The 15,411-nt window shown below is 35.8% G+C and overlaps 1 protein-coding gene across 12 annotated transcripts in view; it reads left to right on the top strand.

Annotated features, from left to right (window-relative positions):
- Nucleotides 1–14,909, top strand: part of CCDC138 (coiled-coil domain containing 138) — a 134,605-nt gene extending 119,696 nt beyond the window's left edge. For 11 of the 12 annotated variants that reach the window (XM_064572684.1, XM_064572693.1, XM_064572695.1 and 8 more), the window contains 2 exons: nucleotides 12,176–12,314; nucleotides 14,397–14,909. In XM_064572684.1, the coding sequence (XP_064428754.1) occupies nucleotides 12,176–12,314; nucleotides 14,397–14,562 (305 nt within the window). In that variant the 3' untranslated portion in view covers nucleotides 14,563–14,909. The remainder of the gene's footprint in view (nucleotides 1–12,175; nucleotides 12,315–14,396) is intronic. The other variant, XM_064572694.1, reaches the window with a different exon arrangement.
- The last annotated feature ends 502 nt before the right edge of the window (nucleotides 14,910–15,411 follow it).

Genomic DNA, 15,411 nt, shown 5'->3' on the forward strand with positions numbered 1-15,411 from the left:
TATAACTTTTGAACCATCAGAACTAGAAATAAAAAAAGCCATACTAACCAAAAATTATATATTTTGTCCTATGTAATAGCATGTTAATATGTATATCTGAGAGTTGAGAGTTTGCTTTTAAAATAATTTTATTCTGATTACTGCTTTGCCTTAGGAAAGATTAAGATAGCTGCTATTTGGAAAATAAGGACTTAGATTCTTAGCATAAAACCTACATAAAGTACTCTAGTCGGTTACCAAAAGGTTGATGTCTAACATAGACAACATAATCATTACCAAAGAATGTACTGAATTGCTGACAGCACATACTTTTTAGAAACAAACCACCACTTTTGAAATGTTGGCAGATCTTAGATAAATAATTCTCTTGTGAGATTTCAGTGATTGACTTTTAAGTTAATAAGAATGTTTATTTTCTTAAGTTGCCCACTAATACAGTATTTTGTCAGATATTAGTATAATGTTGATACAGGGAGTTCTTATGCCACTTTTCCCTTGCTACTGAAAGTAACCTGAGATTGATTGTGTCTTCAGTTAATCCTTTCTCAAACTGAAGATTTAAATACCTTCCACCAAGCTTATGAACTACAAATTTACATAAAATATTGTGACTCAAGAAAGCATTGAAAAAATTTGTTTTCAAGAGGTAATTTAGCCCTTTGCAGCAAACATTATGGGCTGGCTGCCCCATCACCATTCTCATCCCTTTCTCTTTCACCTATTCTCAGCCCTCTCATTGGCAGAAATGGCCACTTGCATGACACACGTGCAGCCAGTGAGGGGGAAGTTAGAAGTCCACTGAGAGTTTCTAGGAAACTTTGTTTTGATTTTCTGATAAGAGGGAGCAGATGATTGGCACTGTTCCTACTCTACACCCTTTTTTTTGCCTTGTTGTCTAGAGCCTTTTGACCACAAATTACACATGAAGAAAGAGAGAGTCTGAAATGAAGAATTTGGGTTTCTGATGGCATTGTCCTGCACCTAAACCAGTTCCAGGAAGTGCCTACCTCTTAAGAGAGAAACAATAATCTGTTTGATTAAGCTACTATAAATTGGACTTTTTATTACATTCCCAACTGAACCAACATGTACTTTGTTTCATATTTGAAGTCAGTTTTATTTTACCCTCTAAAACTTCTGTGTTGTTTTTTTTTTTAAGTCTTTTTTGGGAAGGTAAAATTGTGTAGGTTTATCATTTTAAAATTCAAGTAGAGACAGACATCAACAAGATGGTAGAGTAGGATGCTCCAGGCCCTCATTCCTTCACAAAAACATCAAATTAACAACTATAGACTGACTAAATTAACTTTATAGGAGCTCTGAAAACTAGTCAAAGATCTGTAGCAGACAACCTAATTCAAGAAAAGCCATATTCAAAACATTATTTTGTTACCTTTGTATTGCCTTTACACCACCCCACCCCAGGTGTGGTACAGGGCAGATGGGAGGAAGTGGCTCAATTCGTTGCTCTTTCCCTCAGACAGAAAAGAGTGAACTAGTTTGGCCTATCTGGGTGGTCCAAAGGATTGGGTTCTCTCTTGCCTGACTCAGAGCATGGACAAGGACATTTGCAAATAGTTTGGATCTCAGATTGAAGGCTAAGAAAGGCAGTGGTAAGCACCATGGCACTTGAAAGCTGCAGGGGACTGTAGACATGCAAATGCCTAGGACAAGAAATTATGAACAGAGGAGTACAGTACAACATCTAAGGTCTTGAGAATAAGCTGGGGTGAGACTCTGGGAAATTGAGACATTTAAAAGCAGCCAGGGGAAATTGGAAAAAGAAAAAGCTCACTCAGGGTGCCTGGGTGGCTCAGTCATTTAAATGTCGGACTCTTGATTTGGGCTCAGGTCATGATCTCATGGTCCTGGGATTGAACCCCACATTGGGTTCTATGCTCAGTGTGGCATCTGCTTCTCCCTTTTCCCTCTGCTTCACCCCCCACTCATGCTCATTCACTCTCTCTCTTGTTCTCAAATAAATAAAAGTCTTTTAAAAAAAGAAAAAGCACACTCATAGGCCCAGATAGGACTTATGCCTAAAAAAGACCTGAGAAGACCTTAGGCCTATACTCTGCACTGTTCCCAAGGGCCCAGGGGACTGCTAATTAACGAAGAAGATCTTCCATACTAGTCTGCAAAGACTAGGAAAGGTGGCTGTTTTTCAAATGATAAGTTTTCAGCAAAAAAATCACAAGGCATACAAAGAAACAGGGAAGACAGCCTATTCAAAAAAATAAATAAATCTTGAGAAAACATCCCCAAAGAAACATGCAAAGAAACTCACTCAGGAAAGACTTTAAAGCAACTGTCTTAAATATACTCAAAGAGCTAAAAGAAAACACAAAGAACCAAATGAAATCAGGAAAACTGTGTATGAAAAAGTGAGAATTTCAACAAAGAGCCAGAGTTTATAAAAAGGAACCAAATAGAAATCCTGGAGCTGAAAAATACAGTGACTGAACTGAAAAAACACTAGAGAGTTTCAATAGTGAATTTAAACAAGCACAAGAAAGAATCAGTGAACTAAAAGACAGGGCATTTGAACTTACAGAGACTGAGGAGCAAAAAGAAGAGAGAATAAAGAAAAGGGAAACAGAGCAGAGCCTAAAGGACTTATGGGACATCATCAAGCAGATCAATATACATATCATGGTAGAAGAAGAGAGGGAAAAGGGCGGAATAATCTGCCCCTTCAATAATCTATTGGAAGAAATAATGGCTGAAAACTTACCAAATGTGAGGAAAGACATAGTTTTACAAATCTAAGAAACTCACTGAATTCCAAAACTCAGTGAACTTGAACTTCAGGAAAAACCCAAAGAGCCTGCAGTGAAGACACATGATAATTAAACTGTCAGAAATCAAAGAATCTTGAAAGCAGCAAGGGAAAATGTATATACATAAAATGGAATATTATTCAGCCTTAAAAAGGAAGGAAATTTTGACACCTGCTACAACTTGGATGAACCTGGAGGACATTATGCTAAGTGAAATAAGCCAGACACAAAAAGACAGATTTTATATGATTCCACTTACACGAGATACCTAGAATAGTCAAATCTATAAAGAGAGAAAGTAGAATGTTGGCTGCCTGGAGCTGGGGGGACAGATGGAAGTGGGTGTTAGTGTTTAACGGGTACAGTTTCTTTTAGGGAAGATGGAAAATTTCTGGAGATGGATGGTTGCACAACAATGTGAATGTACTTAATACTAACAAACTGTACACTTAAAAATGGCCGAAGTGTAAGTTTTTTGCATATTTAACCACAACTTAGAAATTAAATAAAATGAGGCTAAGGAGAAATGTAGAAAACGTGTTGTTTTTTTTCAAACATCACCATAAACTTTATCATTTAGAAATGACCATCATTAAATGTTATTTCAGATACCTTTCTGTAGTTGTGTACATATGAGAATATTGATGAATGGATAAACAGATGAAAATACTTTTATAGAAATGGGTTTTGTTATACATGTATAACATGTATAACATGTATACATTATTTAAATTTCAGTTAGCATACTGAAATCTATTTAACAGGAAAAATGAAATGGATTTGAGTTATAAGTATTTTATATCACAAATTCCTTCTGTTAAGAAAAGGTAAAAAGCATTGAGCCTCTCTCGTTTTTAAAAATATTTTTATTTATTTATTTGACAGAGAAAGAGAAGGAGCACAAGCAGGGGGAGCAGAAGGCAGAGGGAGAGGGAGAAGCAGGCTCCCCACTGAGTAAGGAGCCTGATGCAGGGCTTGATCCCAGGACCCTGGGATCATGACCTGAGCCAAAGGCAGACACTTAACCAACTGAGCCACCCAGGCGCCCCTCTTTTCTTTTTTTTAATTGTAAAATAATATAACAAAATTTACCTTAGTAGTCATTTTTAAAAATTAATTAACTAGTAAATTAGTTAATTTAGAGAGAGAGAGAGTGTGAGCAAACAGGGGGGAGGGGCAGAGGGAGAGAGAGGCAGAGAATCCCAAGCAGACTCCATGCAGAGCATGGAGCCTGATGCGAGGCTTGATCCCATGACCCAAGAGATCATGACCTGAGCCAAAACCACACGTCAGACGTTCAGCCAGCTGGGCCACCCAGGCACCCCTACTATATTAGTCATTTTAGTGTATCCTATCTTTTAAATACTGTTTTCAGTTTTAGAAATGTATTGGCTCCCAGCTAGGAAAGATGAAGATAGCAGCACTAGTGCACTTTCATCTCCCCTTCCTCCACTTCTTGACTTTTTTAGTTGTTGTTTTTTTTTTACATTATTGCAGTTTATATTTTTCATTCTGTTTTGTGACCACAATTTGCACATGTGCTTCATGTTGGTTTTCTTATTACTTTGCTTTATATTAGTTTTACATTCAGTTATAATCAGTGCTCAAGAATAGTTCTTTTACTGTAACTTCTACATTTCTGTGTTTTTGTTTTTGAATAATCTCTTGATTGCTCCCTTCCCTTTCGTTCAGAACTTTGTAAACTGTGCTTTTACTGTTGCAGAGAAGTGAAAGGACAGTCTGACTTTTTCCCTGTTAGTGATAACTTATTCTTTCGCTTAGGGAGCTAATGACTATTTTATCTTTGAAGTTTAGGGTAGATCTTGCTGTTGAATGTTCTGAAGCAATTTTTCCTGGGTCACTATTGTGCTTTTTCAATCTGCACATCCACTTCTTTGTTCATTTAGCATTTCATATATACAATTGACCCCTTGAACAACGCAGGTTTGAACTGTGCCTGTCTATTTCTACGTGGATTTTTTTTTCTATAAATATAGTATAGTACCATAGATGTATTTTCTCCTCCTATGATTTTTTTTTTCAAATTTTTATTTAAATTCTAGTTAGTTAACATATTGGTTTCAGGAGTAGAATTTAGTGATTCATCACTTACATACAACACCCAGTACTCATCGCAACAAGTACCCTCCTTAATATCCATCACTGTTTAGCCTATTCTCCACCTACCTCCCCTCCATCAACTCTCAGTTTGTTATTTTTCTTTTTTTTTTTTTAAAGATTTTATTTATTTGACAGAGAGAGACACAGCGAGAGAGGGAACACAAGCAGGGGGAGTGGGAGAGGGAGAAGCAGGCTTCCCGCGGAGCAGGGAGCCCGATGCGGGGCTCGATCCCAGGACCCTGGGATCATGACCTGAGCCGAAGGCAGACGCTTAACGACTGAGCCACCCAGGTGCCCCAACCCTCAGTTTGTTATTTTTCATTAAGAGTCTCTTATGGTTTGTTTCCCTCCCTCTTCCCCCCTCCATATGTTCATCTGTTCTTAAATTCCACATATGACTGAAATCGTATGGTATTTGTCTTTCTCTGACTGACTTATTTCACTTAGCATAATACATGCTAGCTCCATCCGCGTCATTGGAAATGGCAAGAATTCATTGTTGTTGATGGCTGAGTAATATTCCATCATGTGTGTGCATATATATATATGCACCTATAGCCTATATGTGTTGGGCTGTTGTTGATAAGGCTGCTATAAACATTGGGGTGCATGTACCCCTCGAATCTGTATTTTTGTATCCTTTGGGTAAATACCTAGTAGTGCAATTGCTGGGTTGTAGGGTAGCTCTATTTTTAACTTTTTGAGGAACCTCCATACTGTTTTCCAGAGTGGCTGTACCAGTTTGCATTCCACCAACAGCGTAAGAGGGTACCCTTTCTCCATATCCTCACCAATATCTGTTGTTTCCTGTGTTGCTGATTTTAGCCATTCTGACAGGTGTGAGGTATCTCATCGTGGTTTTGATTTGTATTTCCCTGATGATGAGTGATGTTGAGCATCTTTTCATATGTCTGTTAGCTATCTGTATGTCTTCTTTGGGAAAATGTCTATTCTTGTCTTCTGCCCATTTCTTAACTGGATTATTTGTGTTTGGGGTATTGAGTTTGATAAATTCTTTATAGATCTTGGATACTAACTCTTTACCCGATATATCATTTGCAAATATCTTCTCCCATTCTTAGGATGCCTTTTAGTTTTATTGATTGTTTCTTTCACTGTGCAAAAGGTTTTTATCTTGATAAAGTCCCAGTAGTTCATTTTTGCTTTTGTTTCCCTTGCCTACAGTGATGTGTCTAGTAAGAAGTTGCTGGGGCCAAGGTCAAAGAGGTTGCTGCCTGTGTTCTCCTCTAGGATTTTGATGGTTTCCTAGCTCACATTTAGGTTTTTCATCCATTTTGAATTTATTTTTGTGTATGGTATAAGAAAGTGGTCCAGTTTCATTCTCCTGCATGTGGCTGTCCAGTTTTCTCAACACCATTTGTTGAAGAAACTGTCTTTTTTCCATTGGATATTCTTTCCTGTTTTGTTGAAGATTAGTTGGCCATATAGTTGTGGGCCCATTTCTGGGTTCTGTATTCTGTTTCATTAATCTATGTGCCTGTTTTTGTGCCAGTACCATACCGTCTTGACAACAGCTTTTCAGTACAGCTTGAAGTCAGGAATTGTGATGCCTCCAGCTTTGGTTTTCTTTTTCAAGATTGCTTTGGTTATTCAGGGTCTTTTGTGGTTCCATACAAATTTTAGGATTGTTTGTTCTAGCTCTGTGAAAAAATGCTGGTGGTATTTTGATAGGGATTGCATTAAATGTGTAGATTGCTTTGGGTAGTATAGACATTTTAACAGTGTTCTTCCATTCCATGAGCATGAAATTTTTTCCCACTTCTTTGTGTCCTCTTCAGCTTCTTTCATAAGTGTTCTATAGTTTTCAGAGTACAGATCTTTTATCTCTTTGGTTAGGTTTATTCCTAGGTATCATATGGTTTTTGGTGCAATTGTAAATGGGATTGATTCCTTGATTTCATTTTCCCCTGCTTTGTTATTGATGTATAGAAATGGCAACAGATTTCTGTACATAGATTTTATATCCTGTGACTTTGGTGAATTCGTGTATTAGTTGTAGCAATATTTTGGTGGAGTCTTTTGGGTTTTCTACATAGAGTATCATGTTGTCTGCAAATAGTGAAAGACTTCCTTCTTGCCAATTTGGTTGCCTTTTGTTTCTTTTTGTTGTCTGACTGCTGAGGCTAAAACTTCCAATACTATGTTAAATGGTAATGGTGAGAGTGGACATCCCTGTCTTGTTCCTGACTGTAGTGGAAAAGCTCTCAGTTTTTCCCCATTGAGGATGATATTAGGTGTGGGTCTTTCATAGGTGGCCTTTATGATGTTGAAGTATGTTCCATCTGTAACTACTTTGTTGAGGGTTTTTAATTAAGAATGGATGCTGTATTTTATCAAATGCTTTTTCTGCAGTTATTAAGAAGATCATATAGTCCTTATCCCTTTTTTTTATTAATGTAGTGTATCACATTGATTTGTGAATATTGGACCACCCCTGCAACCCAGGAATAAATCCCACTTGATTGTGGTGAATAATTCTTTTAATTCCTTATGGTTTTCTTAAACTTTTTTTCTCTAGCTTACTTTATTTTAAGAATACAGTATATGATACATATACCATACAAAGTATATGGTTATCAGCTATTTATTTGTGGTAAGACTTCTGCTCAGTAGTAGGCCGTTAGTAGTTAAGTTCTGGGGAGTCCGAAGCTATACACAGATTTTTGATTGTGTGGGGTTGGGGGGACCCTATGTTGTTCAAGGGTAAACTATAATATTTTATTAACTTGATATCAAGAATACAAATTATCCTTATTTTGGATCTTTTTTTGATGGTCTTCCATATCTTGATTTCTTTCTAATTATTTCTTCTTCTTTCCTAATTATGTCTTTGCATCATTTTCATTTGTATTGTTTATGATTATCTCAAATTTTTATGATAGTAATCTAATTTTCAGCTATATCATTTCAGTTTTGTGATTTATCAGGTTTTTTTGGTTTGTTTTTTTAAGTAGGCTCCATACCCAGTGTGGAGCCCAATGTGGGGCTTGAACTCATGACCCTAAGATCAAATTGGACACTTAATCAACTGAGCCACCTAGGCCCCCCTAAATATGTCTTTTAATAGTGGTTTTTAAATTCTCTCTTTTTAAAATCCTATTGTTTATCATCTTTTCTTATTTTATTGACTAGCCATGTTTTTGCTAGGTATATATCTTCAAAACTCTTATGGAAATCTGTTTTGTTTTTTGAGTTGTGTTTTCTTTTACATTTGACTGTCTTGTACATTGCTATAATCCTTTCTTATTGGTTGATTGACTGATTGATTGATTGATGTAATACATATGCCAGGTTGCCATGCTGCTTTTAGTCTTGTTCTTAGGTGGACTTCCTTGTCCACACTTTCTGTGTGTCCTCATAGAAGGCATGGGGCACCCTCTTCTTACCACTATAGCCAAGTCCAGTTTTCTCTTCTCCCTTCTGAGCTACAGTTTAAAAGCCATTGTCCTTAATATATATGTTTTTTTCTGTGCCCCATAGGTGTGGTGATAACATGCTGTTAGATTCTCAGGACTGTTCTTACTTCTGAGATTTGACTAAATATCTTGTTTGGGCTCATTTCACCTAATTAGGAAAGTGGGAGGTATGAGTATCCTGTTCCCATAGAGAAATTCTTTTGGCTTTAGACTGACTTCCCAGTGCAGTGTGTATTCAGGAATGTTATTTTCAGATCACTCCCCCTGGCAACCCATTTCTCTGTTTTCCAGTCAGAAGATTGAAAAGGTAACAACAGCTGTTTCATTTGTTCTTCCTCAGGTCTGGGGGTTATTAGTAAGAATTCCCAAGGTTTTGTCAACCCCAGTATATGATATGGAAGAAGGGTGGTTAAGGTGGCTAGAACGCTGGCCACACTTCTAACTCTTCTCCACTCCAGAATTTTACGTTTATATCCTAGAACATTTTTTAAGGTTTGTGACTTTGACTTCTGCCCCTTTTTTGGTTGTTATAGGTAAAGGGTTTTTTTTTGGGGGGGGGTTTGTCTTAAATTTTTTATTCTTATGACTAGGTATTAGGGGAGAGAAATTCTCTCAAGCAGTTTTATCTTTCCATTTTAATGTAGAAATTAGTGAAGACATGCTAAGTAATTTATCCAGTGTTACATGAATTTTAGAAGACAAGTCACCTAGCCTATTGGGCCTTCAATTTTTTTCCCCCACTTTTGTATTAGCCACCTTTATTCAAATTGAAGTTCTTCTAAGGTTAAAAGATGTAATGAATTTGAACATTGGAGTAATGAAAAAATGTTAAAACTGCAGTGTTTCAGTCTTAGAGTTAAACCTAATGCAATGCATATAAGAATATCAGAATTTCCTTTCTTTTTATGTCTTTTTCATAGATTTAAAACAATGGTTGGAAATCAAACCAGTGAACTTCTTTTACTTCTAAAAGACCTTTACAAGCTTCACATTTTAAATATGCTTATATATTTAAGTTTTTGGTTGGTCTTGGCTTTTTTCCTTTATAGAGGTCATACAAGGAAGTTCACTTTTATTTGGCAATGTTTACTTGGGGCTTTTGGTAATAACCCTTAAATGTATGTGCTTTGTTCATTCCAAGACTTGATTTACATATAAAGTATAGTAAAATAAAAGAAGATACACTCTCTTTCATGCCACTTTATACAATTAATGCTGGGGTTGGGACACCCATCCCCCATGCAGTTTTAAATCTGCATATAACCTTTGACTCCCCAAAACCAACTACTGACAGCCTACAGTTGAATGGAAGCCTTTCTGATAACATGAACCATTGATTAACACATATTTTGGGGGATTTTTTGTTGTTTTTTTTAAAATATTTTATTTTATTTATTTGACAGAGAGAGACACAGTGAGAGGGAACACAAACAGGGGGAGTGGGAGAGAGATAAGCAGGCTTCCTACGGAGCAGGGAACCCAATGCAAGGCTCAATCCCAGGACCCTGGGATCATGACCTGAGCCAAAGGCAGACACTTAATGACTGAGCCACCCAGGCGCCCCAGATTAACACATATTTTGTATGTTATATGTATTATATGCTGTATTCTTACAACAAAGTAAGCTAAAGAACATCATAAGGAAGAAAAAATACATTTCCGGTACTGTACTGTATTTATTGAAAAAAATTTGTGTATACGTGGCCCTGTGTAGTTCAAACTCGAGTTGTTCAAGGGTCAGCTGTACAAAAAACCATTATAACTTTTTTATGTGGTTTTTAGGCTTTTAAATTGAGAACATACCGTAGATCGATATTGTAGACTGTAGGGGGGTTAAGAAACCTCAGTGGATTTTCTGGTAGTGACTTACATGATTGTTCTTTATCCATTGATTTAAAATCTGTTAGCCATGTAATATAGTTACCTTTCTTGTTCAGAGTTGACATAAATCATATGTCTCAGGATCTGAAATAAGAAAACTGTGTGCAGTTTTTAATGAAGCTGCTTGAAATTTCAGTCAGTGCATTTTTAATGATTTGTAGATTGGGGCACCTGGGTGGGTCTGTCTGTTAAGCCTCTGACTCTTGATTTCAGCTTAGGTCTTGATCTCAGGGTCGTGAGTTCAAGCCCTGTGTTGAGCTCCATGTAGGGTGTGGAGCCTACCCTACTTAAAAAAATAATAATAAAAATGTTTTTTGTAGATTATGTGTGCTGTATTTTTAACCTACATTTTCATTCTTTAAGAAGATCCTGTAACTGAGATACCTACATGTGCACACACACACATGCACACACATGCACACACACATATAGACACCCAAACATGCACATGACTTTTGGTGAACTAAGTGTAGTCCGTACTTGGGTTAGACTGCTGTGGGGAAAGTATTACGTTTTTTCCTCCTACTTTTTACTACGTGGTAACGTGCAGAGGACAAGTGACCACTGTCCTCGTGGTCCACTGCTAGCATGTAGCACCTTTCATTTTCTGTTATCATAACATTGCTCTGACTTTACTAGTGTGGATTTTGTTGGTTTTATTATTGAATAGTTTATTTTACTCAGTAAAGACAATCTTTTAAGCTGTGCTTATGGATTCGAAAAGAATGATGAATACAAAGCTATCATATTTCAATGTCCTTTGTAGTTACTGACTTATCTGTGTGAAATAAAGTCCTGTATTCACTGTGGGAGCCTCTGAATTTTACAGAGGCTTTTTACATAGGAATTTAACTACTTTAAAAGCCATAATTTATTATTTTTCTATGATTTTTGTTTCTTTTCAAGCTTTCCTAATGACCTATACTAGTGATTCACACCTTACAAAACATTTTTATGCATTATTGTGTTCAACTAATAACCACTTTAACAGATCTTTTAGTTTTCACTATTGCAAACTTTACTGTGGCCCTTATTCTCAAACCTTTGCATACATTTGATTCAGACACATTTTTTAGAGGCAGAATTGCTGAATCGAAGGATATACCTACTTATAAGGCTTTTGATACAAATTTGCCGAATTCCAATTATTTTATTCCTACTGAGGTTGAATATTTTTAATGAATATTTATTCATTATTCATGAATATTTTTAATTTATTTTTATTTTTATTATATTTATTCCATCGTGATTTCTTCCTTGTGCCCTTTGTTCATTACTAAAAATATTAAGTCCATCTTTTTCTTACTGATTTATAAGAGCTTTTATTTTTAACAGTATCAGTCTTCTAGCAAATACATTACAAGGGGATTTCCTCCCAATGCCTCTGCTTCAAGTTTGACATTTCCCTTTTGTTTTGCTTTTGTCTTTCAGAGCTTTTGCCTTTTAAGTTTTGTAATTGTTTTTTACATAGACATTAAAATTTTATATTTTGTAAAATTTTTCACCTTTTATGAATCTTTTCACCCTTTGACTTTTGTGCTTAAGAAGTTATTCCCTAGCCATTGATTATGTAAATTGTCATAACACTCAAACAAAATTCTTAAATGTAGGTTTTTTCAAAAATTGCTATCCCCAAAATATTTCTTATTGCTAATTATTTAAACTCAGCCTACTGCTATGAACTTTTTGAAGAAATGATCTTCCCCCATTCTTCCAAACATGGGATTTCTGCTAAATACTGCCTAGTGGAAGTTGGATATTAGGGAAAATAGTCTTATCTTTGGTTTGCGTTGCTCAACAAGAGCCAGTGGAGATTTTAATTTTTCAAATGATGGTATTTTTGCTCCAAAGTTTAAGTATGAAAAGAGTGAAAATCCAAATTAATATTTATGAATTGTTATTAATTTCCTTTTTAGCTACACCCTAACAGTAAAGCACTGGTGATTTGTTTTGCAGAATCCTTGCAGCCTTTCCTGGAAGCCTGTAGCAACACTTTATTTTTTCGTACTTGCTCTGTGTTGCTTCGAACCCCTAAGCTTGATCTTCAAATACTAGAAAAGCTCAGTATTATTCTGCAGAAACTTTCCAAAATCAAGTAAGAATTTTTTTTATTTCTAAGATTTTTTTATTGAAAGATCTCTTATTGTGATCATTTAGGCCTTTCTGAATCCTGTACTCATTCAACTTTATTAAATCACAGGTTCCAATAAATGTAGAATCTTGAGATTCATGAAATATTAATGCATGTCTAAGATACATACTTAGTGACAGATGAGAATTAGAGCGTTCATCTAGGAATGTCTTGTTTCCGTAGTTCATTTCTGCTAAACGAACCTTAGGTACCACAGAGTATGCAAAACTAAGAGCAGTTTTTAGCAACCAAGTGGTAGTATTAGAGTGAATTACTGCACACTGATACTCTGTAATACCACAAGTGAAAATAATAAAAGATATTAAAAGTTTATCTGCAGATCCTGTTGATGTATTGAAATGAATTTAGGGACTGAGAATGAAGCAGGTAGAAGAGATTTAAAATGATAACTGTTAACTGGTTTATTTTAGGAAATAATTATGGGCTTGTTATGCCACTAATTTGGATTTTATTATAAGAATTAAAGGCTTTCCTTTTGCATTTCTTCTTTCCCCCGATGCAAACATTGGTATAACCAGTTATTAAATTATAAAGGGCATAGATTTTAAGCTTCATTTTCCTAATTTTGATAGCGTCTAGTATTTCTTTTGAGGCAAATTAAACACCTGTCTCATCTCATGTTTATAACAGTAAAATTTTGGTTTTGGTTTAGCTCCTCTGCCCCTTTCCTTTCCCCTCACCTGTAATTTGCATGGTAGTGAACTTAGGTATTTTACCAGACCTCGGTGTACTTGAATAGTAAATATAATCAATACCTCTTAAAATTATTTGTAGGTGTGTGACAGTGGGTCCATATGTTCTCCTTGCTGCCTGGCACACAGTACCACACCACAGTAAATTATTAATTGTCGAATTGTAACCTCATACTCAACTCAGCAAGTTTTGGACTGGCATCAGTTAAGCTTATCAATTCTTTGTCTTCCTTCACTTGCAGACTGTACCATGGTTGTCTTGATTTGTATCCGGTAAATTCTCAGGAAGACCTGTTATAGTTTACCTGTAGTACCACAAAGCTGCAGTAACATTATTTAGGTTTAATTGGGTCTTAGCTCTTAATTTGTGGGATTTTTTTTATGTACTCCCTTGAGCCAAAGCATTTTACTATTCTTGATGTGTGTTATAGTTTACATTCTGAAATGAATGTAAATGAAGAGCTAGAACAAAGCTCCGGCAGGAGGGCTGGGAATAGCTGATGTGAGTGCAAGAAGGTCTTAAAGTAAAGCTTTAAAACCACAGAGATGTGAATCGTTTTGTATTAAGTGGGTGGTTACATAAGTTATTTGATAATCTCTTTCAAGAGGTAAATACATGGAAACAAGGAAATAAACATATTTTAGATATTATTCTAAATTATTGAAAATGAAATTACTGACTGATTATTAGAAGGAGGATGGCTGAAAAGGTATTTTGGAGCTAAGTCAAAGGTAACCTCTGCTACTTAAGATGATTAAGTATGGTTTTTTTCTAGCTGTGAGGAAAAAAATATTCTTAAGCATTTTAATGGTGACTAGGGTGCAGTTTTCAGTATTATAAAGCATATTCTGCATATTCTCGTCTTCCTTGAATACTTTTCTACTTTATTTTAATTTTAATTTTTTATGTTATGTTAATCATCATACATCACATCATTAGTTTTTGATGTAGTGTTCCAGGATTCATTGTTTGCTTATAACACCCAGTGCTCCATGCAGAACGTGCCCTCCTCAATACCCACCACTAGGCTAACCCATCCTCCCACCCCCCACCCCTCTAGAACCCTCAGTTTGTTTTTCAGAGTCCATCGTCTCTCATGGTTCATCTCCCCCTCCGATTTCTCCCCCTTCATTCTTCCCCTCCTGCTAAGCTTATCTCCTAAAGCTCGTTTTGTTTGTCTTGGCATATTAATCCTTTAGTTAACCTATGTTCTGCACTATGTCGAAACCAGGTGCCATTTGCCCACATTTACAAGTAAATGATCTCTCCTTGTCATTTCAGATAAACTCCCCGAGAGTGTGCAACTAAGTTAATGTACTTGTTCTCTTACAGGAGTAATAAGAAGCTCTTTGAACTTTTTACTATTCATCTGATGCTTCAAGAATTACAAAGGACAACACATCCAGAGCAGGCCTTTCTCTGTATTAACCTAAATTCAACTCTGTTCAATTTGGGTTTGACAAAATGCAACTCCTTGGCCTCCAATGCAAGCCATTAGACTGGCTTATTATCATTTCATAATAATAATGTGTGTTGCTTATTTGTAAGATTGTAAAAATTACCAAAGTAACTAAAAGTCCACCAAGTAAAGTTATCAGTAGCATCATTTATCATGAAAAGTAGGGTTTTTTTTAACTTTTAAGATGAAATCGATAGAAGCTGTGGAATTTTTGGACTGTTTCAGTTCAACTAAGGTAGTACTTACCAACGTACAAAACGAAATTTCCAGAATTAATGACAGTGGGGTTACTTTTTGTAAGAGTGTTTTGGGGAAATTTTTAAAATTATGTGATTATTTGGAATAAAATTGGTGTGTGGGAAAGAGGATTAGATCATGTTGTCATTCTTTCTTAAGATATTAGCAATTTTCCCTTTCAGAAGCAAAAGTACATAACTTTTAACTTGCCATCTTCATATCATAACTTTTGTATCGATCCTAGATTCACAAAAACTGATTTTTTTATTGTGCTGTTCACAGAGTACTTTAAAGAAAGAATTTTTTTCTATTTTTATTTTTTTCCAAAATAATTATCACCAAGTATATATGTACAACAAAAGTTTAAAAAAAAAAACCCTGAAAAATAGGCAAAACTATCTTAGTCCCATCACCCAGGGATATCTCTTGCTATAGCCAAAGATGAGTGAAGTAGCCACAAGTCTGGGTGAGGTAGAGGTGGTGGGACTTTGGGCAGAACACTGCAAAACAAAGAGAAGGAGCATTGTCCTAAACACTTACAAAATTATGCTCTGTCAGTATATAATCTCATTTCCAGAAACTGGGAGAAATTTTCAGGAAACTTTTGGTCTCTTCAAAAGAATATAAGAAAATATGCTATTTGTGAAGCAG

Source organism: Mirounga angustirostris, unplaced genomic scaffold (genome assembly GCF_029215605.1).
Source record: "Mirounga angustirostris isolate CCGP_5_RB_7025 unplaced genomic scaffold, mMirAng1.0.hap1 SCAF_10, whole genome shotgun sequence".
NCBI classification, from domain to species: Eukaryota; Metazoa; Chordata; class Mammalia; order Carnivora; family Phocidae; genus Mirounga; species Mirounga angustirostris.